At 42.1% G+C, this 26,285-nt stretch overlaps 1 protein-coding gene across 1 annotated transcript in view; it reads left to right on the plus strand.

Moving 5' to 3' along the window:
- Window positions 1-1,033, plus strand: part of ADAMTS19 (ADAM metallopeptidase with thrombospondin type 1 motif 19) — a 278,331-nt gene extending 277,298 nt beyond the window's left edge. Inside the window, exon 23 of the mRNA XM_040344988.1 lies at window positions 238-1,033. Coding sequence (XP_040200922.1) covers window positions 238-389 — 152 coding nt within the window. The 3' untranslated portion in view covers window positions 390-1,033. The remainder of the gene's footprint in view (window positions 1-237) is intronic.
- Window positions 1,034-26,285: the final 25,252 nt, after the last annotated feature.

The following is a 26,285-nucleotide window of genomic DNA, read 5'->3' on the forward strand; positions in this document are numbered from 1 at the left end:
AGAGGTTCCACATGGATGAGAAGAAATCACCATGCTAGCATCATGGAGAGCTTTCTAGATCCAAAGCACCAAAGACTTTATTAAATGTTAGTTAAAGTTGTTTCTATTTATTAAAATTGACTGCCAAATGTAAGAAAGGTGGATTTTGTTTGTGGGTTGCAGGCTAAAGAGTAAACGTTTTTTATTGGGTATACTCTATGAACATATTGCTTTTTGAAACATATTTTCTTTTTGCAGCTGCTTTAACCTTCAAGTGTCTACAAGACCAGTGGCCAGTTTATTGCAAAGTTATACGGGAGAAGAATCTATGTCAAGACATGAGATGGTACCAGCGCTGCTGTGAAACATGCAGGGACTTTTATGCTCAGAAAATGCAACACCGGAGTTGACCTTAGTTTTGACACATTTAATAATGTTACAATACGTAAAGAAACCCACATCTCTAGCATAACGCAACCAAAATATTTCAGATTTCATATAATTTAATCAATTTAATTTATTATTTTTTTCACGTTACGCATCACACTTGCTTTTTCACATCACACATTTCTGCTATGTAACCTACATTTTTGCAAGTCAGAAACATATTTATGCTTTTATAAAAATAAAAAATAAATCTCCTGGGTCACTTATGAATGGAAAAGCTCATGCAAAGGTGCTTAACATTGTATTGTTACTTGTCAGAGACAATGCAAAGTGAAGACACCCCTGTGTCTACTATACATAAAGGCAGCTGATCTATCTGTGAACAATCAGACCTTCAGGATACTAGTCTTTCATGAGACATGCCAGTCCACTGTTCAATGTATGTAAGCTCCCTATTAAAGTAAAACTTTAGGCAAAACTTATTTTTTTCTTTTAACTTTGGACAGAGTAAGGGAATGGACCCCTGTCCATTTTTTTTTTTTTGCAATCTATATCCCATTGGGGAGATTTACCTTCACTTTTTGTCTCTAAAGCCTCATCACACGGATGGACCGTTCAGGTCCGCCTGTCAGTTTTGACGGCGGACCTGAACGGCCGCTCCATGCATCCCTATGGAGCGTTGGATGTCAGCGGAGACATGTCCGATGACATCCGACTCGATCCGATCTGCTAAAAACAGACGTATGGGGGCACGTCCCCATCCGTGCATGGCAGATCGGATCGGGTAAGATCTGATGAAAACGGACATGCTGTCCATTTTCATCAGATCGCTCCATAGGAGACAGCGGTGCCCGACAAGCCCCTCCCCGCTCAGTGAGCAGAGAGGAGCTTGTCATCCGTCGGCTCAGCGGAGATCTGCGGACTGATCTCCCGCTGAGCTGGCGAGAGCAGGCGAACGGGGAGAGGTAAGTGTAAAAAAATCTTTCCCCGTTCTTCCTAGTGGCAGTGTCACTGATCGTCTGTTCCCTGTCAGCGGAACAGACGATCAGTGACGTGTCACACCAGGCCACGCCCCCACAGCAACGGAGTCCGCCTCGTGTGAATTAGGCCTTACCCTAAACAGAAAATGAGAGGAAATCCCTGTAAATTTGGAAAATCAACCCCCCCCCCTCAAGTCACCAGAACTAGTGTCCCCATGGAATGTTTTTCGCCACTAATACTATTCTGGGAACAACCCAAAATTTGGGATTTTATTTTACTTTCACTTTCAATGATAATTAAAAAAATAAGTTTTCCTTTATGCCTCATACACACGACCAGAATTTCCAATGAAAAATTCTGACGGACTTAGAAAGAGAACATGTTTTGTTTTCTGATGGAAATTCCGTTCGTCTGTATGGAACTCCGATGGAGAAAAAACCATGCATGCTCCGAATCAAGTCGATGCATGCTCGGAAGCATTGGACTTTTTTTTTCTCGGCTCGTCGAATGTGTTGTATGTTACCGTGTTTTTGATGGTCGGAATTTGGTGTGACCGTGTGTACGCAAGACAGCTTGAGCGGAATTCCGTCGGAAAAAACAGTCGGAGTTTATTCCGACGGAAAAAACGATCGTGTGCACAGGGCATTAGTTATAAGCAATGGTCTTGATCGGTATTATGCAGCAAAGAGCAAAATTATTAGAGAAGTGCTGGCTTTTCTTGCACTGTGTTCCTGATGGCACCTCCGCTGGCCATGCACTGAGATTGCAAGGTTAGTGATATGTGTGCAGGATAGACATATAGTTGATGCCAATGTCTACCACCCCTGCCCAGGTGAGAGAATGTAATGCAGAATCTAGTGTTAGTCAGTTGCATGATTTTACCCTAAGCTCTTTATGCCCTTCTGAGTCCAGTGCCTTTGTATAAGGACTAAATAAATATGTTGGTCTAAGAGCGAAACATTGCCATTCCTGTATATGGCCTAAGCTAAAGCTTTTCCACAATAGCAAATTTGTTTATGTGTGTCACCTCATAAATGACCCATGACTGTTGCACTTAAAGGGTTTGTTCCCCTTTAATGATATTTTGTAAAACATTAACTATGCATGACAGCATTAAATGTATGTTAAAACACTGTCCTCCATTTTTTAAAATTATCCTTACTTTTAAAGCTGCTTCTACTGTAAGTGCAACCTTTCCATCTTGCCTTTCAATGCGTGGCCCCAGCAACTCTCGAATAAGCACTCAGCTACAAAAACGCAGCTTGTTTAAACATACACACACAGTCTACTCTCTCTCACTCCTGGGGCTGAGCTTAGCATATGGGAAGTGAGAGAGTGAGGTTAACTGCAAATGCAATTTAGGCAAGACAAATTTTCTCAGCCAAGTGCATGTTCTTGAGGTATTGGCTCTGTGCATGCAATGGCAGAATGGAGAGGGGGAGCCTAAAATAGAAGCAGCTTCAAATGAAAGGATGACTTTTAAAAATGGAGAGCAGCATTTTAACGTACACTCTAAGCAGTAATACATGTGGATTTTTTTCAAATGTCATTAAAGTTAAAGTAACCCTTTTACATTACCTAATAGGGAAAGAAGAACCACACTATAGTACAGAGAAAGATACTTAAATGATAACCATCATGTAGCAAAAATATGATTTCTGACATTTTAAACTATAAGAAACTAAGCCCTCACAAAATATATATGTATCTAAAAAAAAAGGTTTATTTCTAGAGCTATACTAAGAAAAAAAAAGTTTTACTAGAGGCATTATTTTAAGCAGATTGTGAAGCTCAATGGACAACTCAATCTTTTTTTAAGAATAGTTTTGTAAGTACTACATTCCTAAATTTAAATGTATTTGTATTAAACATTTTGCGAGTCAGGATATCTAAAATGTGATCTCCATAAAATTGTTCTACCTCGTCAGTGCCCTTGTTATTAGAAGCATTATGGGGACCAGTGTTAAGTCCAACAGATATTAACAGCTACCACAATGTGAGTCAGAATATGACAAATACTCTTATTAATGGTTCTGGGTAGGACTGTTAACTGCAAGCTGATTGGCTGACTGTAAGTCACTAGATTGTGACATATGCAATTAGATTCCAGAAGTCACTCCATCACATCGGCTCACAGAATGGCAAATTTTAGAATTGGCTCCTCAATGTTTCTGATACTTGGGCTGTGGTGCTATATAATAATCTATGGAGTTCACCCAATAAATTAGACCAACACTAGATACTCATTTATATTTTTAAGGCTGATAACCTTAAAGTGCACTCGTGCCCACACTATGAAGGACTTCCAATAGATGTTATGGAGCCCCGTACAGCATACCCCCCAACTCCATCCAAGTTTCCCCTTCTTTCCCATAGCTACATAGTTATAAGAATCAGTGGAAAGCGAACGTATTGTACTACTGGTTGAACGCACCTTTCTGCACTAAAGAAAGTTACCAGTGACATTCCATACAGAAAGGTCATATAACAAGGTGTGAGTCATTCAACATATACTGAGCTGTCATTCCTCACTCAGCTTTTAGAAGCTTTTAGTACTCCTAGACCAGGTGCTCTCTGCCTATCATCACTGAAGTGAGAACAGGACTTCCACTCCCAGGATACCCGGGGCGCTGCTGTGGCACACATAGTGCTGAATGGTGGGTGTAGCCACATCGTCCTGACAATGGGAAGGACTTAAAGCTGAGGTTCTCCAAAATAACATTTTTCTCAGAACATTTTTTTTTACGCTGTACATACCTTATAATCTATCTTTTCATTCTGGCTTCCGGGTACTTCTCCCCGCTAGGCCTTTCCAAGCTGAGGAGGCATGTCATCTGGGAGGTCGCCCAGATGATTGACGTCTGCGCCGTATAGAGCCAACTAGCAGATCTGCATGTTCGGCTTCTTTCGGAAACGCAGTGACTCGGACGCGCCTATGCAAAACGGGGGGCGGGGCCTTATCTGCCAGGGGGAGCTTTAGCTGAAAAGACGTCAATCATCTGGGCGACCTCCTCAGCTTGGAAACGCCTACTCCCGAGGGAAGAAGTACCCAGAATGAAAAGATAGATTATAAGGTATGTACAGCGTAAAAAAAAAAATGTGCAGACTGTACATGTTAGAAGTCTAAAGAAGTTGTTCTGAGGCCCCATACACACGAGAGAATTTATCCGCGGATACGGTCCAGCGGACCGTTTCCACGGATAAATCCTCTCAAAGATTTCCGCAGATTTCTATGCGATGGAGTGTACTCACCATCGCATTGAAATCCGCGCGGAAATCCTCTGGCGATGACGTGTCGCGCCGTCGCCGCGATTATGATGCGGCGACGGGCGCGACGCTGTCATATAAGGAATTCCACGCATGCGTCAAATCATTACGACGCGTGCGGGGAATCCCTTTGGACGGATGGATCCGGTGAGTCTGTACAGACGAGCGGATCCATCCGTTGGGATGGATTCCAGCAGATGGATTTGTTCTGCATGTCAGCGAATATCCATCTGCTGGAAATCCATCCCAGGGGAGATTTATCCGCGGATAAATATCCGCTGGCGTGTACACACCATAGGATCTATCCGCTGAAACCCATTTGATGGGATTTATCTGCTGATAGATTCTATGGTGTGTATGGGGCCTTAGAAAAATGTTATTTGGGTGAACCTCCGCTTTAAAGGGAAAAAGCTCAACAGAACCTGAGCCACCTCACTATACACAACGTGCATCTACATAAAGTGCACACTGTCTTTGTACCCACAATATATGATTTTAAAGAGTTCAAGATTTTTTTTAAGTTTTTATTAAAACAGAGATACATTTGTGCTATTTTTGTATTATGTGTTTTTTTCTTTTTTGTAATCTATGCAAATTAAATGGGAATGTGACATCTGAAGGAGTGTTGCACCTGTCTACAGTATCTGCTCCTCCTGCAGCTGCCAAAGCTCATGATGACAGTGCTTGAGCAGCTTGTCACTAGTAGTAATGCAAGTGCTTTAATCCTGTAGCTATGACAGCTCCAGAGAGAAACTCCAGAGCTGTCTGGGCTACAGGATGAAAGTAAAATAAAATAAAAATACTATCAGCAAACACCTGCTCACAACCCCTGCATGTTGTTATTACTGTGTAATTTTGCAGGGAGTCTTTTCAGAGCTGTTTGCAAGCAGAAACACTCAGGAGCTAAATCATACCTATGGTAGCGGGTGCAGCTAATTGTAAAGTCACACACTGACGATGCAAAGACTAAAAGCAGTGGCCACTTGCCAATAGTATGAATGAATAAAAGTTTTTTCATTCTACAGCCCTGACAGCTCCTGAAAGACACTCACCTGGGCTGTCGGGGGTGCAAAATTAAAACATTTTTATTAATTTATACTATCAGTAAATAGCTCAAGCACTGTCAGCTCTACCTGTTACAGCTGTAGAGGGCATTCCCAAAAGTGTTGGATTCCTATTTATTTTGCATAGCCTATAAATTAGGGAAAAGGTAAGCAATTAAAAAATTGCACAAATGTATCTATCATGCTTGCTTTATGAACAGCTTTATGAAAAGCTTTTAGATACCCGCACAGATGTCTCTTAAATTGTCCCCGAAGTCGGGACTGACATGTGGGAATGAAATCGTGTGAGTTCAGCTGAACTCGCACAATTTCATTCCCATTGTCAGTGGGAACCTAGGCTAAAACCTATAAGCTGATTGGTAATTATGCACAGCTGCGCCAAATTTTGTGTACAACAGTTTTAGTAAATCTCCCTGATATGTTACAAAATCTTAACAGTCTCAATGCTCTGCCATATGTTGCACACTCCTAATAGCTGCACTTCCAGAATGCAAAAGCAAAGTGGTCAGGAGTACTTAATACATATCGCAGAGTGTTAGCGTTCTAATAAGCAAATAACCCAGTCAAAACTTTTCCTTGTAGCCCAACCAAAAAAGGCAAACCCCCCTACCTTAAGCAAACAACCAGCAAAAACTCCCCCCAACTTTCTGCCACCTCTCACCTCTGCTCCCCCTGCATCTCTTGTCCACAGCTCACTATTGCATCCTTATAACCACTTATCTCTGCCCCGTCTCATTCACTATTCACCTTTTTACCCCCTTGTCTACAAGCCACCTCTGCACCACCTCATTAACTGCTTGCCTCTCCACCCCCTATCCTCTATGGCTCACCTCTTCACCCACTCATCAATGGCTCAATTCTACACCCCCTCCTCTACCATTCCTCTTCTGTACCCACCCACAAAATGTCATATAATTGCAGCTTCATTACCCTGGGCACCTAGCCTGGAGTTGTTGAACATGTGCTTTGGGTATTTGTCACTAGGTACACCCATGCTCATCTACACAGGAGCTCACCCTGTGTCCAAGCCAAAACCAGGCTTCCCTGCAAACCTGGTGTGGCTCAGGCCTGTACTGTATGTACCCCTCTATTGGCAGCCCTCCTTTAAAATTGCTTTTTTTTTCATAAGCCATCACTGCTCCCTCTTTCTCTCTTTGCATGTATAGTGAAGTCATTACAACAAAGACTTATGCCTAGTACACACGACCGGATTTCCCGATGGGAAAAAGTCTGTCGGAAATCCCGAGGGGAAAACCGAGAACCTGCTCTCTACTTTTCCCCTGTACAGATGATCGGATTTCCCATTGGGAAAACTCCGATGAGAGCTTTTCCTCGGGAATCCCGACCATGTTTATGCTCCATCATAGTTTTTCCCCACAGGAAATTGGACAAAAATGGCAGTTTTCTGCTACACACGGCCGAGTTTTCGGGAATCCCGGCGGGAAAAAAGAGAGCGGGTTTGGCAGTTTTCCCATCGGAAAAACTGCAAGGGAGCATACACACGGCCAGGATTCCCGGCCAAAAGCTCTCCTTTCAGTTTTCCCGTCGGAAAACCTGGTCGTGTGTACAGGGCATAAGATGTTGGGTTTCAGTTTGTTCCCAACAGATTTCGAAACCTGGTGTTTCTTTGCATTAAAGCGCTGGCAGGCTGTCAATATTCTGCTCTCCATTAGAAGCAAAGGGGAAAAGAGTGTGTTTTTTGCAGCTAAAGTTCTCCACAATGTCTATACCTATAGAGTTGAACAGGGTCTGATTTAAAGTGCTTTTAATGCCTGCATAGAATATGTAAACACTACACTTTAATGTACATGGACTGGGCACAGGTTTACTTTAAGGTTTAAAATAGGTTGGAAAATGATGTCCAAAATTGTCATAGCTTTTAAGGTTTATATTTCCAAACGCTATAAATAAAACGTATACTCCAAAAAGTTAAGCAAAAATTTGCTTCCAAGTTCTTGACAAAGTTCTTGACTGAATCAGAGTAGCATAATGAATTGTTTCTTCTATACAATGCGTAGATCTATTTAGGGTGACTGAAACAGAAAGATGTAGTTGAATCTTAAATAGACCAATGGAACATTATAAAGAAACAATTAACTCCTTCCATTGAACTATTTTACCAAAGAGCTAACAAATACTGTTGTATTAAAACACTGAGTACTGTAGCTTTGGAGAACGGTGATAGCAGAATACTCTGCTCATGTCACAAGGTGCTAAACAGAAACTTTTATTTTTTTGTCATTGAAGTTGTATGAAGATATGCTTTAGGTTTTAGATCAATTTTATATATTCTTTTTGGCATTCATGTCTATTTTCAAGATCTTTAATTTCTGAGTAATTTAAAGAAGAGGCCTCATTTCAGTAAAGTCGGCTGGAAGACATTTTGACTTTTTTTTTTGGTATTATATAAAATGTTTTAAGAGCTAGAAAAAAATGATAATTACACATAATTAGTAATATATAAAAAATCGTCTTTGCAGCTGGTTTACATGTATGTAAAACAGGATGTAAGACCTAAAAATAAGGCCAAACATTACCATCAGGAGGTACACATACACACTGAAATATTGACTGCTACATAGGATGTTTTGGACCAGGTTAACAAAAAAAGCATAATGTAATAAATATTTTTTTATAAGGACATGGAACAAATTAATAAGACAATAATCATTGTTTTAATGTCTGTATGAATTTATCATGTGGTTGCATGAGTGGTCGTTTATAAAAATCCAGCCACTCAGTTATGTTAAGCACAAGTACTGCTTATTAATTTGTCACATCATTTCACATGGTCCATTGTACCATATTCTGCTCAGTTACCTCACCCCAAAGCAGACTTGGGAAGGTAACATGTTGTCAGACTTTTGGCCCCAACTTGGAATAAACAGATGGTGAATTTATGGTCACGCTGCACTTATCCGATGTGTTTATTGGGCATTTTTTTTTCTTTTTACTGTATGAATTAGTAATTGCCTCTTTGGACTAGCTAGCTGAGGACATTCCTTATTTCATATTAAAATGTAATTGAATATGCCAACATATTCAATGTTGTCATATGGAATATTTTGTGGGACAGTAGTTAAATCAACTGCATTGAACTTATCATATTGACAATTTTTTTTTACAAAGGGTTTTCTCCCTTTAAAATACATCTTATTCCTTTCAAAACAGCAACTTTATGGAAATGTTGATCAACTCTAAACATAAAAATGCATGCAATTTGTAATACCAATTCATCTGCATACAACAAATAATCTTCCCTCTCTTTCATAAAACAATAAAAAGTAAATTCATCTCCAGTATCCCCGGAATTAAAAAAAATAGGTCCAGACAATGAGGCTGTTATTAAATTAGAATGCTGCTCTGCAAATTGAATGTTCATTAACCCCTAATGTTGAAGATGAAACAAAACATAAAGCCTTAACCCAGTTTTGCAACTTTGACTTGGTAAAGTATAACTAATGGAAACAACTTTTTTTGTTACAGAGTGGAGATTGATTAGAACAGCTGTCAGGTTTTTGTTGCTGTCTTTGCCCCATTAGAAAAAATATCTTTCTCTGTTTGCCCTGTTTACTGTTATCAGTAAAAGAAAAACCCACATTTTGGGTTGTTCCCCAAAATAGGAATAAAAGGGAAACCTCATGTGAACACCAGTTCTATTGACTCTGGTAACAACCAGATCTTTAACCACTTTGGAGGGATTTCTTCTTAATTCCTGTTTCAGCTATGGTACAGGAAGTGAAGGGAAATTTCCCCAATGGGACACAGATGGCACAAAAACATGATGGCGGTTATAACCCTCCCTTACTCCAATGTTTCTCATCTCCAGTTCTCAAGTACCCCTAACAGGTCATGTTTTCAGGATTTCCCTATGTGGCTGAGGTCATTACTAAGGCAGTGAAACCGATCAAATCACCTGTGCAAAATAATGGAAAGACTGAAAACATAACCTGCTGGGGGTACTTGAGGACTGGAGTTAAGAAACATTGTCTTACTCTATCCAAAATAGAAAATAAAGTTTTACGCTTAGTTCTTCTTTAAGCTGGCTGACTCATACTGAATCATCCAAATTTCAATCTGTGGATGGGCACACAGAGAAGATTTCTTCATCCAAGCTGCTTCATCCCACGGGCTGAATCTGAGAAATCTAACCATGTATGTATGACTAGCATTAGTAAAACTGTACATATCTTGGTGACTACTTAGTATGTCCAGGTGAATTATACCTTGCTTTGTCCTATCATCTACAGATTGTTACTCTAAGACCAAGAGCTATTGGTGGTATCTTGGTCTTGTGCCCCCAGCACAATAGAAAAACAATGCAGCTTAATGCCCAGTCCGTGCTGCCACATACACTCACTAAACACTTTATTAGGTACACCTTGCTAGTATCGGGTTGGGCCTCTTTTGCCTTCAGAACTGCCTTCATTCTTCATGGCATATATTCAACAAGGTGTTTGAAACATTAGTCAGAGATTTAGTCCATGTTAGCATGATAGCATCATGCTGTTGCTACAGAAGCTGCTCATCCATAATGCAAATCTCCTTTTCCACCACATCCCAAAGGTGCTTTATTGGTGACTGTGGAGGCCATTGGAGTACAGTGAACTCATTATCATGTTCAAGAACCCAGTGGTGATATGATATCAGCTTTGTGACATGGTGCATTATCCTGCTTTAAGTAGCCATCAGCAGATGGGTACACCGTAGTCATAAAGGGATGGACATGGTCAGCAACAATATTCAAGTTGGCCATGGCATTTAAACAATTGTCAATTGATACTAAAGGGCCCAAAGTGTGCCAAGAAAGTATCCCCCTAATCATTACACCACCACCACCAGCCTGAACCATTAATACAAGGCAAGATGGATCCATGCTTTCATGTTGTTTACGCCATTTTCTGACCCTACCATCTGAATGTTGCAGCTGAAATCGAGACGCAGGCCTCGTACACACAACCGTTTTCCTGGACAGAATCCATCAAGAAACTTGGTGGCAGAGCTTTTTTGCAGAGGAAAACGGTCGCATGTATGTTTTTCGCCGAAAAAACTGTCGTGGAACTTGACGAGAAAAAAAGAGAACAAGTTCTCTTTTTCCTCGTCGGGAGTCTCAATTTCCTTGTCGTGTTTCTCGTCGGGCTGGTTTACGAGATGAGATTAGCAAAAGCAGCGCCAAGGGTGGCGCAAGTGGAATCAAACTTCCCCTTTACAGTGCCGTTGTACGTGTTGTACGTCACCGTGTTTGAGAACGACGAGATTTTGTCTTCAGTGTGTACGCAAAGAAAGCTTGTCAAGATTCTCGACAAGCCTAACAAGGAACTCGTCAAGGAAAACGATGTTTCATTTACGACGAGTTCCTCGGTCATGTGTACGAGGTCTCAGACCTGGCAACGTTTTTCCCAATCTTCTATTTTCCAATTTTGGTGAGCCTGTGAGAATTATAGCCTCAGTTTCCTGTTCTTAGCTGACAGGAGTGGTAGTCAGTGTGGTCTTCTTCTTCAAGGTTCGATGTGTTGTACATTCAGAGATGGTATTAGACATGTGCACTGAAAAATGTGTTTGTTTTCGTTACATTGTTTTTTTTGTGTAAATTTGCAAATTTGAAAATTCATAAATTAAAAAAATTGTAAATTAAAAAATTTCAAAAATCCAGAAATTCGGAAATTTGAAGATTAGGAAATTGGAAAATCTGAAAATTTTAAAATCCGAAATTAAGAAAGAAAATTTGAGAAGTTGAAAGAACGACAATCCGAAAATTCTAAATATTAGCTAACTAACGAACAATAACTAACTATTAAATTATAGGTATTCCTTTCAAATTTGGCTGTTAATAAACAAATAGGAATTTATCCAAAGTTACAAATTTTCCTGAATAACGAATGCTGCATCTAAACGAATGCAACGGAACAAATTAATAATAAATAATAATAATAAAATGTTTTTATTAATATTATTTTAATTTATTATTGTTAATTAGTCACGTTCCATTTATTTAGATATGGCATTCGTTATTTCAGATAATTCGGAACTTTAAATAAATTCATATTCGTTATGTTCACTAACAGCCAAATTTAAAAGGAAATTCCAATACCTATAATTTAATAGTTAGTAAAAAGGTTATTAATTAGTTAGTATTTCAGAATTTAGAATTTTAGGGTTTTTCGAATTTTTGGATCTTCAGGTTTCAAATCTTCGATTTTCGAATTTCCGGGTTTTCGAATTCCGGTATTTCAAATTTACGAATTTTTGAATATTCAAATTTACGAATATTTCGAAAAATTTGTTAAATGAGTTTTCGTTAATACAGCTATTTTGGAATTAAAAAAATTGTCGAAATTTGTTTAAAAACTAACTTGGAACGAAACAATTTGCACATGTTTAGATATCTTTCTGCATACCTTGGTTGTAATGAGTGGTTATTTGAGATACTCTTGCCTTTCTATTATCTTGAGCCAGTCTGCTCGATCTCCTCTGACCTCAACAAGGCATTTTCCTTCACACAACTGTCGCTCACTGGATATTTTCTTTTTTTCAGACCATTCTCTGTAAACCCTAGAGAAAGTTGTGTGTGAAAATCCCAGTAGATCAGCAGTTTTTGAAATACTCAGACCAGCCTGTCTGTCACCAACTACCATGCCACATTCAAAGTAATTTAAATCCCCTTTATTCCCCATCCTGGTGACCGATTTGCACTTCAGCAAGTCATCTTCATCACAACTAGATGCCTAAATGCATTGAGTTGCTGCCATGTGATTGGCTGATTAGCAATATGTGCTACCAAACAATTGAACAGGTGTAGCTAATAAAAGTGGCCAGTGAGTGTATATGTATACAGCTGCTGTAAAGCGGTTAATCAAAGTAAAACTGCAATCACTCTGAATAGCAAATTATGTGCAGGGAAAAAACAGGACTTTGATTTGTACTTTATTCACTTTTTTGAGTGAATATTACCATTTCCTTTGGTTAATCAAATCCATGAATTTAAATAAAATAAATACAACATAAGCAATGTAAATGTTACATTCAAATATTTAGTGATTGGCGAATAATACACATGACAAAAAAGGAATTTATTCATAGATTCATCATCAGGATTGAGAAAACCTTGATTCCTAAAATATATATATATATATATATATATATATATATATATTATCAAATAAAGTAAATAAAGTAAAATAATTACTAAATATCAAAAAACATTAGAAATACTAATTTCATGTTCATTTGTCATGCTTAATCAAACCCCAATGCCTGATATTTGAATCAATAACTAATAACTCATTGGCTAGTGTTTCATCATAACCCTATAATTCATCCAATGTGCAACCATAAATATAAAGAACAAAACAATAATAATAAAGAAATAAAACAAAGATTGTATTAGTCTTTACAAGTTTTAATAATACTGCTTACAATAATCTTTACTCGTACAATAGTAGCGTACAGCTGTTATTGCCGCAAAGAAAAATGATAAAGTCCAATCAAGTCCTATAAAATACCTCTTAACAACAGGGGCCCGGTTTCAGAAAGGACTTACGCCGATGTATCTTCTGATACCCTGCGTAAGTCCATGGATGCGCCGTCGTATCTATGCGCCTTATTCAGCAAACAAGATACGCCAGAATTTTGGCTTCATATGACCGACGTAAGTCTCCTACGCCGTCGTATCTTAGGCGCATATTTACTCTGGCCGCAAGGGGCTCTTCCATTGATTTACGCATCGAATATGTAAATGACCTAGATACGCCGATTCACAAACGTACTTACGCCCGTCGATGTAATCTACGCCATTTACGTAAGGCATACGTCCGGTGTAAAGTTATTCCACCTAAAGCAGGGGTAAGTCATGTTAGGGTATGGACGACGGAACAGCGATGGAACAGCGGTCGTATTTTATGTCGTTTACGTAAGTCGTACGTGAATGGGGCTGGGCGTTGGTTACGTTCACGTCGTAGGCATTGAGCCGTCGTATCTTAGGGAGTATATGCGACGCGATTCTGAGCATGCGCGCGCATGAGCCGTTCGTTCGGCCCTTCATTTACATGGGGTCACGCTTCATTATAATAGATCACGCCCACTACCTTCCTACTTTGAATTAGGCGGGCTTACGCCGGCCAATTTACGTTACGCCGGCGTAGCGCATATGAGATGCGATACGCCAATCTAAAGATGCGTCGCTGTACGTGAATCCGGGCCAGGGAGTCTCAAAAATGGTAAAGAACAATTGTATTAACCACTTAAGCCCCGGACCAAAATGCTGCCTAAAGACCCAAGGTGTTTTTACAGTTCGGGACTGCGTCGCTTTAACAGACAATTGCGTGGTCATGCGACGTGGCCCCCAAACAAAATTTGCGTCCTTTTTTTCCCCACAAATAGAGCTTTCTTTTGGTGGTATTTGATCACCTCTGCGTTTTTTATTTTTTGCGCTATAAACAAAAATAAAGCGACAATTTTGAAAAAAAATCAATATTTTTTACTTTTTGTTATAATAAATATCCCCCAAAAACATATATAAAAACATTTTTTCCCTCAGTTTAGGCCGATACGTATTCTTCGACCTATTTTTAGTAAAAAAAATCGCAATAAGCATTTATCGATTGGTTTGCGCAAAATTTATAGCGTTTACAAAATAGGGGATAGTTTTATTGCATTTTTATTAATTTTTTTTTTTTACTACTAATGGCGGCGATCAGCGATTTTTTTCGTGACTGCGACATTATGGCGGACACTTCGGACAATTTTGACACATTTTTGGGACCATTGTCATTTTCACAGCAAAAAATGCATTTAAATTACATTCTTTATTGTGAAAATGACAGTTGCAGTTTGGGAGTTAACCACAGGGGGCGCTGTAGGAGTTAGGGTGCACCTAGTGTGTGTTTACAACTGTAGGGGGGTGTGGCTGTAGGACTGACGTCATCGATTGTGTCTCCCCTATAAAGGGGATGACACGATCGATGCGCCGCCACAGTGAAGCACGGGGAAGCCGTGTTTACATACGGCTCTCCCCGTTCTTCAGCTCCAGGGAGCGATCGCGACGGAGTGGCTATAAACAAATAGCCGCGCCGTCGTCCCGGATCGCTCCCAGAGCGAACCCGATCGGACCCCCCACCCGCTAGAAGGACAGGACGTACATGAACGCCCATGTGCCTGTACGTGCCATACTGTGGACGTACATTTACATGCGGCGGTCGGGAAGTGGCTAAAGTGCAGGGCTCACACGCATAGATCACAGTTAGAGATGACAAAAATTCTTGAGTTTTCATTTCCTATTTCAGCAAAAATCAAAGTGTTTTGGAATCAATAGGGAAGGTAACATTGGGATGGTTTGGTTTTGGGTGGTTTTTAAGGGTGCAGTTGACTTTAAAGTGGATGTAAACCCACTCTAATTCTTTATAAACTACTGCCATAGTGCTGATCTATAAGGATATAGATGCCTCCTGCATGTATCCTTACCTGTCAAATGTCTCCCCTCTGTCTGTTATAAGAACTGAAAAACTGCAGATTCTGTGGGTGGATCTGTTGTCTGGAGCTCTGTGGGTGGAGTTGTGATGTCAGTAGCCTCCCCATCCTCCTCTACACTCCCCTTGTCAACATGCATTTTTTCCTGGGTATTCCTTACACTAAATTCTGCTATGATCAGTAACATCCAGTCAAAATCCAGAAAAGTAACCACATGACTTCAGAAAAGGAATGAGGGTGGGAATTATAAAATAATGCCTGTCTCCAGGCTAGTGCATGAGATATGTAAATAACCTGTCACTCAAAGCAAGGGGACGGAGGGGACTAAGGTTTTTCTCTGTAAGTCTGATTTATTTTACTGAACAATAGAAGAGGATTGCTGAGAGTTGGATTAACTCTGTGTGGCAAGACTGGGCAGAGATGATAGGAAATCGTATACTGTACATTGTGACATCAAAAAATAAAAATAAAATGTGGGTTTACATCCACTTTAAATGGCTCCTGAGGGTGATGGAAGATTATTCCAACTATCCTGGACCTGCTATTTTACCAAAATAAATTACATTTTGATTTTATACATAAAGGAACAAACAGTCAGCATAAAAGTAAAATCAATACCTAACATAGTACACAAATAACAATCAAATACTCAAATACAAAGAAAATAAACGTAATAAACTAAAACAATACACACAAAAAAACATGTCCTCTAAAAAAAATAAAAAAAAGTGATTCTTCAAAAACTATTTCTAACTTAATATATCTTTCAAGAGAGTCAAGAAGGCTTTATATTGTACATCCAATATAAGCAACCCAAATAATGCACTGGTTTCTTTACAAGTATATTGTATTCTGATGGGCGTATTTAATAATACAAAAAGTAATGGTACACAGAAATTTCTAGCAGTCCTCGGTAGAATTTTCCAGCTTATTGGGTTGAACCTAAAGGAAGAGCATCTCTGATTTAATTATTGTGAATTTCTACCCACAACTGAACTCTGCACTGTTACTAAATAAGCCTGCAAAGTTCCATAAGAAATCAAGATCACTGCTTGTGCTGACAGCTGGGAGAATAAATGAAGCCATTCTGTGTCCAGAATGAAAGTCATTGTCTCTGTTCTTTTTTTGTTGTAAGTTCTCAGGACAGTATGGTATGTTGCGCACAACAACTTGAATACAAAATCAAATAAACACTGTACACTGTATATGTTTACACTGAATCACTGTTGCACTGTTAGGACTTAACTACATGGGATATTTGACTTGCTTTATATATACTGTAATATATAGAAATCATTGTGCTGCAAGTAAAATGATTGTCAAAAAGAGACTATACCAATTGCAGCATAAGTTTAAAATCACCTATATAGTTGGTCCTCCTATATTAAGGTCAAATCATTTGACATCATACCTAGACTTCTTTTACGGACTGTCAGCTTTTATTATAACACTTTCCATACTGTTAGGTTTAACAATACAGAACCATTGTACAATACTGTATAAACCATTCCTTTGTACCCTCTCTGGCCATTGTCATCGTTGTATTCCATGTGTGTTTTGAATAAAAGGTCTACATAAATTGAAATAAATTAGATGAACTATTTGAAATATTAAAGATTTTCTTTATGGAAAAATAAGGTTGTTTGAACTTATGTTCTTGACTTACAAATGTCCAATAAATCTAGATTATTTAAATATTTTGGAATGCTGTCCTTGTATTTCACATTTTGTGTATATTCTTAAAGGAGTTGTAAATAAAAAAAAATGATGTTGAAATGACTGTTTACAGGGTATAGAGACATAATAGTTAACTGATTCCTTTTAAAAACGATTAAAAATAGATAAAAATCAATCATATAATGTACCTGTAGTTTCTAGTTTCGTTTTTGAATGTTGTTTCCTGCCTCTCTGCTGTACAGAGCCACAGAGCAGTGATGGTTTGGAAAACGAAACTGATCCAAAGGGGAGGTGCTGTGGGGTTTTAGACACTATGGGCCAGATTCTCAAAAAAGCTGCCTAACTTAACTTTCAGCAGTTAAGTTACACTGACTTAAAATCTCTACCTAAGTGCCCGATCTTCAAAGCACTTACCTAGAAATTTCAGGCCGTGTAACTTAAGTGCCGCCGTCGCAAGGCGGTCCTCCTCTCCGGGGGGCGTTTAAAATTTAAATGAGGCGCGCTCCCGCGCCTGCCGTACTGGGCATGCGTGTGACGTCATTTTCCCGACGTGCAGCGCGCGAACGTAATTAACGCCGGGCGGCTTTGAGAATTGCGACGGGACACTAAAGTTGCGACGGGTGAAAAAAAATATACGCGCCGGGAAAACAAATAATTATAAAAAAAAATGATAGCGTCGCTCAGCATGCATTCCTGAGAGGGAGAACTCCATGCCAATTTTCAAAGAAAAAACCGGCATGGGTTCCCCCCCCCAGGAGCATACCAGGCCCTTAGGTCTGGTATGGGTTGTAAGGAGACCCCCCCTACGCCGAAAAATCGACGTAGGGGTCCCCCTACAATCCATACCAGACCCGTATCCAAAGCACGCTACCCGGCCGGTCAGGAAGGGAGTGGGGACGAGCGAGCGCCCCCCCCCCCCTGAGCCGTGCCAGGCCGCATGCCCTCAACATGGGGGGGTTGGGTGCTCTGGGGCAGGGGGGCGCACTGCGGGCCCCCCCACCCCAGAGCACCCTGTCCCCATGTTGATGAGGACAGGACCTCTTCCCGACAACCCTTGCCATTGGTTGTCGGGGTCTGCGGGCGGGGGCTTATCGGAATCTGGGAGTCCCCTCAAATAAGGGGGCCCCCAGATACCGGCCCCCCACCCTAAGTGAATGGATATGGGGTACATCGTACCCCTACCCATTCACCTGGAGGCAAAAAGTAAGTTAGTAAACACACAACACAAGGCTTTTTAAAATAATTTATTATTCTGCTCCGGATGCCCCCCCTGTCTTCTTTATTAGCTCTATTACCAGGGGGGGCTTCTTCTTCCACTCTCCGGGGGTCTTCTTCCACTCTCCGGGGGTCTTCTTCCACTCTCCGGGGGGGGTTTCTTCTTCCGCTCTCCGGGGGGGGGCTTCTCCGCTCTCCGGGGGTCTTCTTCTATCTTCTCCCCTCTTCCGCTGTTGACTCGGCGAACCCCGGTTCTTCTCCAGCTGTCCGGTGCCTTCTTCTTCAGCGCTGGCTGCCTGCTATCTTTGTGTGTTAGCTCAATTTCTAACAGGCAGCCAGCGCGGTCTTCTGTGACGTCAGGGTCTTCTCTTCTGTTCTTCTCCCCTCTTCCGATGTTGCCTCGTCGCCTCTTGTCGCTGTAATGATGGAAGCGCGCCTTGCATCCCATTTATATAGGCATCACTGTCCCATCATGCTCCGGTAGGTACCCACGTGGTGGGTGCACGTGGGTAGGCACCCACCACGTGGGTACCTGCCGGAGCATGATGGGACGGTGATGCCTATATAAATGGGATGCAAGGCGCGCTTCCATCATTACAGCGACAAGAGGCGACGAGGCAACATCGGAAGAGGGGAGAAGAACAGAAGAGAAGACCCTGACGTCACAGAAGACCGCGCTGGATGCCTGTTAGAAATTGAGCTAACACACAAAGATAGCAGGCAGCCAGCGCTGAAGAAGAAGGCACCGGACAGCTGGAGAAGAACCGGGGTTCGCCGAGTCAACAGCGGAAGAGGGGAGAAGATAGAAGAAGACTCCCGGAGAGCGGAGAAGCCCCCCCCGGAGAGCGGAAGAAGAAACCCCCCCTAGAGAGTGGAAGAAGACCCCCGGAGAGTGGAAGAAGACCCCCGGAGAGTGGAAGAAGAAGCCCCCCCCTGGTAATAGAGCTAATAAAGAAGACAGGGGGGGCATCCGGAGCAGAATAATAAATTATTTTAAAAAGCCTTGTGTTGTGTGTTTACTAACTTACTTTTTGCCTCCAGGTGAATGGGTAGGGGTACGATGTACCCCATATCCATTCACTTAGGGTGGGGGGCCGGTATCTGGGGGCCCCCTTATTTGAGGGGACTCCCAGATTCCGATAAGCCCCCGCCCGCAGACACCGACAACCAACGGCAAGGGTTGTCGGGAAGAGGTCCTGTCCTCATCAACATGGGGACAGGGTGCTCTGGGGAGGGGGGCCCGCAGTGCGCCCCCCTGCCCCAGAGCACCCAACCCCCCCATGTTGAGGGCATGCGGCCTGGCACGGCTCAGGAGGGGGGGGGGGCGCTCGTCCCCACTCCCTTCCTGACCGGCCGGGTAGCGTGCTTTGGATACGGGTCTGGTATGGATTGTAGGGGGACCCCTACGTCGATTTTTCGGCGTAGGGGGGGTCTCCTTACAACCCATACCAGACCTAAGGGCCTGGTATGCTCCTGGGGGGGGAACCCATGCCGGTTTTGAATTAAAAAATTGCCGTGGAGTTCTCCCTCAGGAATGCATACCAAATGCCGTCGCTTGAATGGGCCTTTACAAGGTGTGACTAACTTTACACATTGTAAAACCAGCCCTAGTTTTGCGCAAGCAAATTCGGAACTTACGCAGAAATCACAATGATGAAATGCTTTGAGAATCTGCTTAAGTCCTCATTTGCATACTCAAAGCTGCATTTCAATGAGAAATGCCCCCAGTGGCGGATGCGGTACTGCATCCTAAGATCTGACCGTGTAAGTGTCTTACACATGTCAGATTTTCTGCCTAACTTTGGAAAAAGCCTTTTGAGAATCGTTTCCAAAGTTAGGCACAGACTGAACAGCAGTTAAGTCTGTGTATCTCTTTTGGGAATCAGGCCCACAGTAATCACACCTCCTTGAGGTTAGTGACCACAGAGAGAAAGCTCCCAGCACTGTGGTTATCAGGAAACAGACAACCAGGAAGTGTGGAGATCAGAGAAGAATTGCAGCAACTTGAGAGCGAAAACAGCACTGCATTAAGGTAAAGGAAGCTATTAAGATAAAAAAAATATTTCCTTTACCAAAAGTTTCACTTTAAAGGGTTTGTAAAGTAAAAAATTGACATACGGTAAATGGATTGCCGTTTATTGTGCAGTGAAGTTACGCAGCAATGTCCGCAGGGTAGTCTTACATCGACATATAGTTTTCAATATACTTTAAAAATGTAGGTCAGGATAGAAAAAAAAAACATATGCAAGACACAATTCCCAATGTTTTATCGTTTCAAAGACCTTGCAAGTATAGAAAATTACCCATACATTTGCCAGAAAAGTGCTCAGCTCCAAATTCCGATTGTGGATTGATGATACACAACATGGACTGAGTGGTGTCAGTCATTCCAGTTGTGTTTTGCTATACTGGCTATATGTTTCTCCTAGTCCATTATCCACAACATGACGGTTTATTAACCTGTACTCCATGATAAGAACTATGAGGGCTATTTTGGTTCCTTGTCATAAAACAAGAAATGGGCACAGGACACAGGCCAGCTCTGGATTTCTGACAAAACCAACAGGTATTTTTTTTTTTTGCTTATCGAAAAGATACAACAAAACAAAATATCAAATTTTGTGTTGTCACCAGAACAGTAATAAAGGGAATATTATCCCCATTTTCCAATGGGGATAATAGCTCTGCTGACCCTAGTGACAGCTTGGATTTGCCTCACTTTGGAGGGATTTTCTCATTCTTCATTTAATGGGTATGGGGTAGAAAGTAAGAGAAAACCTCCAAAATAAGACAAAAAAGAAAACAAAAATGGACAGGAGTTTCAAGTCTCCCTAACTATCCAATCTAAAAAAAATGGTGGGGTGCAGTTTTGCTTGATTATAAATCCTCACAAATATTGGCCTGAGGTGAAAACAAAACATCCTACATATGTTGTACCTGGTTATCTGCAGTCTTCTCTTCTCTACATCAATTCAAAATATATAATTTATAAAGTTTGTCTGAGCTTTCAGAAAGCAAGGGTGGAGGCTTGACGTTACACTCCACAGAGCTTAGTGAGAGCACTGACAGCTAATTGGAGGGAAGGGACACTCCCTTCACACAGCACACAGGAACGGAGCTGAGGCTGTCAATCAGCTGGAGATCCCTCCCCTGTCATATTGTTTCAGGAAAAGTTGTCAGAAGTGATTTATGCTGATGGCAGAGGAATGAAGCAGAAGACAAAAATTACACTTAGGCTGGCCATACATGACACCATTTTTTTGTACAATTTTACTTTAGATTTACCAAAACCATATAATAATTTTTTTTATTTAACTAGCAAGTTTCCAGAGGGGCAGATGGGCAGTTGAGAGGGGTGAGCAAGACAGGGGTTAGCAGGTCAGAGAACAGGGCAAAGCACAGGCGGTCAGGAAGCACAATACAGAAGGGTCAGGAGGGAATAGTTAGGGGGAGAGTTGGCAGTTAGAAAAGCTTGGTACAAGATGGTTTGGCTGGCACATCGCAGGGGGGTCTGGAAAATATGGAACTTCTGGGTCAGGAGGGCACAGTACTGGAGGGTCAGGAGAGCATTGTACTGAATCGTCAGGAGGGCACAGTACTGGCGGTTAAGAAGGCACAGTCCTGGGGGGTCAGGGCACACTACAGGCATGGTCTGGAGGTATGGAACTGGGGGTTCAGGTGGGCACAGTACTGGGGACAAGAGGGTTGGGGAGTCTGGAGGACACAGTACTGGAGGGTTAGGACTGCACACAGAGGTGTCAGGAGGGCATAGTACCTAAGGTCAGGAGGACATGGTACTGGAGGTCAGAAGGCCACATGGAGGGGTCAGGACATGGTACTAGAGTACATGGTACTGGGGTAAGAAGGGCACACAGAGGGGTCAGGAGGAGATGGTACTGGGGGTCAGGGGGGCATGGGACTGGGGGTCAGGAGGGTGCACAGAGGTCTCAGGAGGACATGGTACTGGGGGTCAGGAGGACATGATATTGTGGGTCAGAAGAGCACACAGAGGGGTCAGGAGGACATGGTATTGGGGTAAGGAGGGGACAGAGAGGGGTCAAGAGGACATTGTACTGAGGGTCAGAGGGGCAGGACCGCACACAGAGGTGTCAGGAGGGCATAGTACTTAAGGTCAGGAGGACATACAGAGGTCTCAGGAGGACATGGTACTGGAGGTCAGGAGGCCACATGGAGGGGCCAGGAGGACATTGAGTACTAGAGTACATGGTACTGAGGGTCAGAAGTACAACAGTGGGGTCAGGAGGACATGGTACTGGTGATCAGTAGGGAACACAGAGGGGTCAGGGGGACAGGGTATTAGGGGTCAAGAGGGGGTCAGGAGAGCACACAGACGGGTCAGAAAGACTTTCTAAATTTTTAAATGAGCAGTGATTTAATGATGCATAAATGGAAGCAATAAAAATGAAAAATTCCTTTAAATATAGTGCATGAGGGGTCCCCTTAGTTTGCCTGTAAAGTGGTGCATCTGTATTGTTTATAGAACCTGCTGCAGCAAAAATTACATTTATAAAGAAAAAATATATTATTTTCCCTGCAAGATTTCTTTATTTTGTAAGCAACAGCTTGGGGAGCAAGTCTTTATGATGAGGCCACAATTTAGTGCACTCTTAAGGTTTTACATATGTCTTTCTCTGCTTCAATGCCTCCAAAACTGTTAGAACTATCCCTTTCTTTCTTTCTGCCTGTCTTCTTGTATGTTCTGTGGCATTGAAAAAATGGTGTCTGCATAAAGCGGGCCTTGAGAGGAAAGAAAGTCCTCCTCTTCCTCCCTTTGCTCTGCTTTGAGTGCCATGTTCATAATGACACACAGAGTCTGCTCTAGTAGGAACACAGGAGAGATTGTGTCACTGATATATGCATTGTCACGTTCACCATTTTTGTCACCCCCCTCAAATGGTGACAGTACAGTGCATGTATCCTTTTTCAGCAGCCATTGGCGTGGAGAAGAAAAACAGAGCCGGCATGAGCCTGTCGTTCTGCCATACTCACACAGGTACTCGTTGATGACCCTTTGCTGCATGTGCAGCTGCTGCAACATTGCCAAAGTTGAGTTCCACCTGGTGGGCATGTCACAAATCAGGCAGTTTACGGGCAGGTGGAATTCCTGTTGAATTTCAGCCAACCAAACACTGGCTGTGTATGACTGCCTGAAATGGCTACAGACTCTTCTGGCCTGCTTCAGAAGATCTTGCAAACCTGGGTACCTGTTTAAAGAAATTCTGTGTCAGCTTTCCTTGTTGAAGGGCAGACAAGAGGTTTGTGCCATTATCACCCACCAACATTTCTGGCTTAAGCTGGTGTGGCATGAACCACATCTGGCCTGCCCCTGCAGAGCTGAAAGAATCGTTGCTCTGGTGTGGCTCCTGTCCCCTAGACAGACCAGCTGAAGCACTGCATGGCATCTTTTAGCTTGACTCGTTGAAGAGCCCCTTGAATGCTTTAGGGGATACTGGTGGTTCTTAGGACAAATCATAAAATGGAGGAGGAGGGGAAGAGGACAGATGGAGCTGACAAATCTCACATCATCCCCACCAGCTGAATAGAGACGTGGCGGCAAAACAAGCTGCAGCACTGAGCCCTATCCTGTATCCTTTATAGTTGCAAGCGGAGTTACCCAGTGTGCCCTGAATGAAATATAGCGTTTCTGACAATGCTTGCAGGACCCCAAATCAGCAGAAAGATGGACCTTGTGGCTGACTGCCTTGCCCAACGATGTCAAAACATTGCCTTTCGCATTATTTTACAGAGCTGGAATGGCCTTATGTGCAAAGAAATAACGACAGGGAACCTACCATTGTGGTACAACACATTCTGCAAATTCACAGAAGTGGGCAGAATCCACTCCAGGCAGGAGTTGTAAAGCCAGAGACTTGGACAAGTGTGAATTTAAACGCTGGGCACGTAGGTGGCAGTGACTGTATTTTTTTTTTTTTTTTTCTGTAGCAGCTGGGGGGGAGAAACTCACCTGTTATACTCTACAGCTGGTGCTGCACTGCTGGCAGACATACTGCAAGGACCTGTGACACCCTTTACTATATCATCATCCCTGTCAGCTGAGGTTGCTGAGAGGTCATGAGATATAGCAGGGGTAGACCTGAAAGGTGAAGAGTGAGGAGGAGAGGAATTGGGTCCCCTTTGTGTGGCTTTCAGGTGCTCTTGCCAATAGGTGGGAGGTTAAATGCCTGGTCAAGCATGTGGTACCCAAATGGCTGGTGGTTTTGCTACGCTTGATCTGATTGTGTCAAAGTTTGCAAATTGCAACAGTGCAATCGGCTGTACATGTGCTAAAAAGGCCCAGACAGCTGAGCTGTGGGAAGTGGGCTGGGAGATTACAGCTCCACAATCTGATGGCTTATGGTGGCTGCTCTCTACTCTCCCATGATAGCTGCCTCTGTAGGACATCCTGCCTTGTTGGAGTTGTGCCTCTCCTAAGTTTCCTCCTCTGCTCTATCCAGCACCCAAGTCGTGTCCTCAACATCTTCATTCCCTCCATCATCATCATCACTAGAGCCAATGTGGCAATATGCTGCCAATTTGTTGTTTGTCAGTGCTATCCCCTCTCTGTAGGCTCATGTTCCTACCTTCCTCAACCTCAGAATGAAGTAATGCCTGTGCATCATCAAGAAGCAAGTGGCTGACGCTGTGTTCAAATAACTCAGCTGACTATTTCATGCATGATGCTGGAGCTATGACAGGAGTAGCTGTGGACAAGGAGGCAGAAAAAGCCACTTTGGCAGCTGCAGTAGACTGCGCACTAGTCTCTGCTTGGGTGATAGAGGATGAGGAGGGTAAGGAGGGTTCAGTAAGGCAGGCCACCACCTCATCTGCATGCTGTGGCTGTATAACAGAGGCAACATCACTAAACAGAGAAAATAGTGCCTAAACAGATACTGCTGGTCCCCTCACAGTGGCATGGGAATATCTGCCTCTCCTTGTTGGCCTCCCCGAAATGTGATAGAAACATGGAAATGTGTAATTGGATGCCCTTTATTCAATGGAAAGATATTTTTTTGTTTATTTAGATACATCTCAGTTGCATCCACCCCTGATGAGCGAGCGTTGATCATGCGAAATGCGCATTGGGTTATTCTGATGCCTGCATATGTATATACTTCATGTCTGTATCAATTTTATTTATTTTATCTTCTTCTTGATGTGCTGATCCATTGGCTGAGCTATTATGTTACAATATTTATGTATGAAGAAATCTATTTTTAATAAATATTTATACTGGAAGTAGTAGGAAATCTGAATAAATGCGCCCTTCTGATTGCCCACCGCTGCGCTAATTGGAAGATATTGACTGGATAAAGCTAGCTGCTGCTTAACAATAGAACTGTGTACAAAATAAATAATCGAAGCAAAAATTACTAATAAAGTGTCAATGAATATTCGCAGCGCTATAAGAATATGTGTGTATTCTTCTAAGTGATAAATGAATCAAACTAACAAAAAAAGTGACACGTGAAATATCATAATAATGAAAATTGATAAGTAAAAACTAAATGAACCCGTGAAAACTAAAAAATGTGAAAAGCATAAACAGTTCATGTAAATAAGTGATCCTATGATCTTCAGGGTCTTCCACCACACCGCAAGTGTTCAGTGATCCCATCACACATCAAAATGGCCACTCACCACAAATATATGCCTCACACTCGCGTGCTTCGGCTAACAAGCTCAAATCAATCACCTCTCCAAATGAATGTGGATGAAATTTCAATATCCAATGATGTGATCCAAATGGTTCCACACGAATGGTAAAAAGGAAGAAAAGGAAGTGCACAATAGTGTGATACCGTATAAACAGTTTTAATAAAACACCACGCACAAACTTCAAAAGTTGCACTCACAAACAAATTAAAAATCCAAGCAGTGAATCACAGCAGTACAAGTTTTCCTTAAAAAAATCCTCATCTGGTTAGAAATTGGTCACGGTGGACCTACGATTAGCCAGAGAAAAATCTCACCACTCCACGATATTACACTCCACTCTCAATGTAGGGGCTGGTTCTCCAGATGATTTAACAAGCTTGGAGCGCTGTACAGCCTGGCACGTCACGTTGGTTCAAAAAGTGACTGTGTATCCACGCCTCAACGTGTTTCGTCACTAAGACTTAATCATGGGATTGGCCACACAGTCAATAGGTCCTCCCTTATATGCTGACAGTTCCATTGAGCTCGTCCGCCTCAAAAACAGACGGCGCATGCGCATCGCCATAACTAAGG

The sequence above is a fragment of the Rana temporaria genome, chromosome 1 (genome assembly GCF_905171775.1).
Source record: "Rana temporaria chromosome 1, aRanTem1.1, whole genome shotgun sequence".
In the NCBI taxonomy this organism is placed as follows: Eukaryota; Metazoa; Chordata; class Amphibia; order Anura; family Ranidae; genus Rana; species Rana temporaria.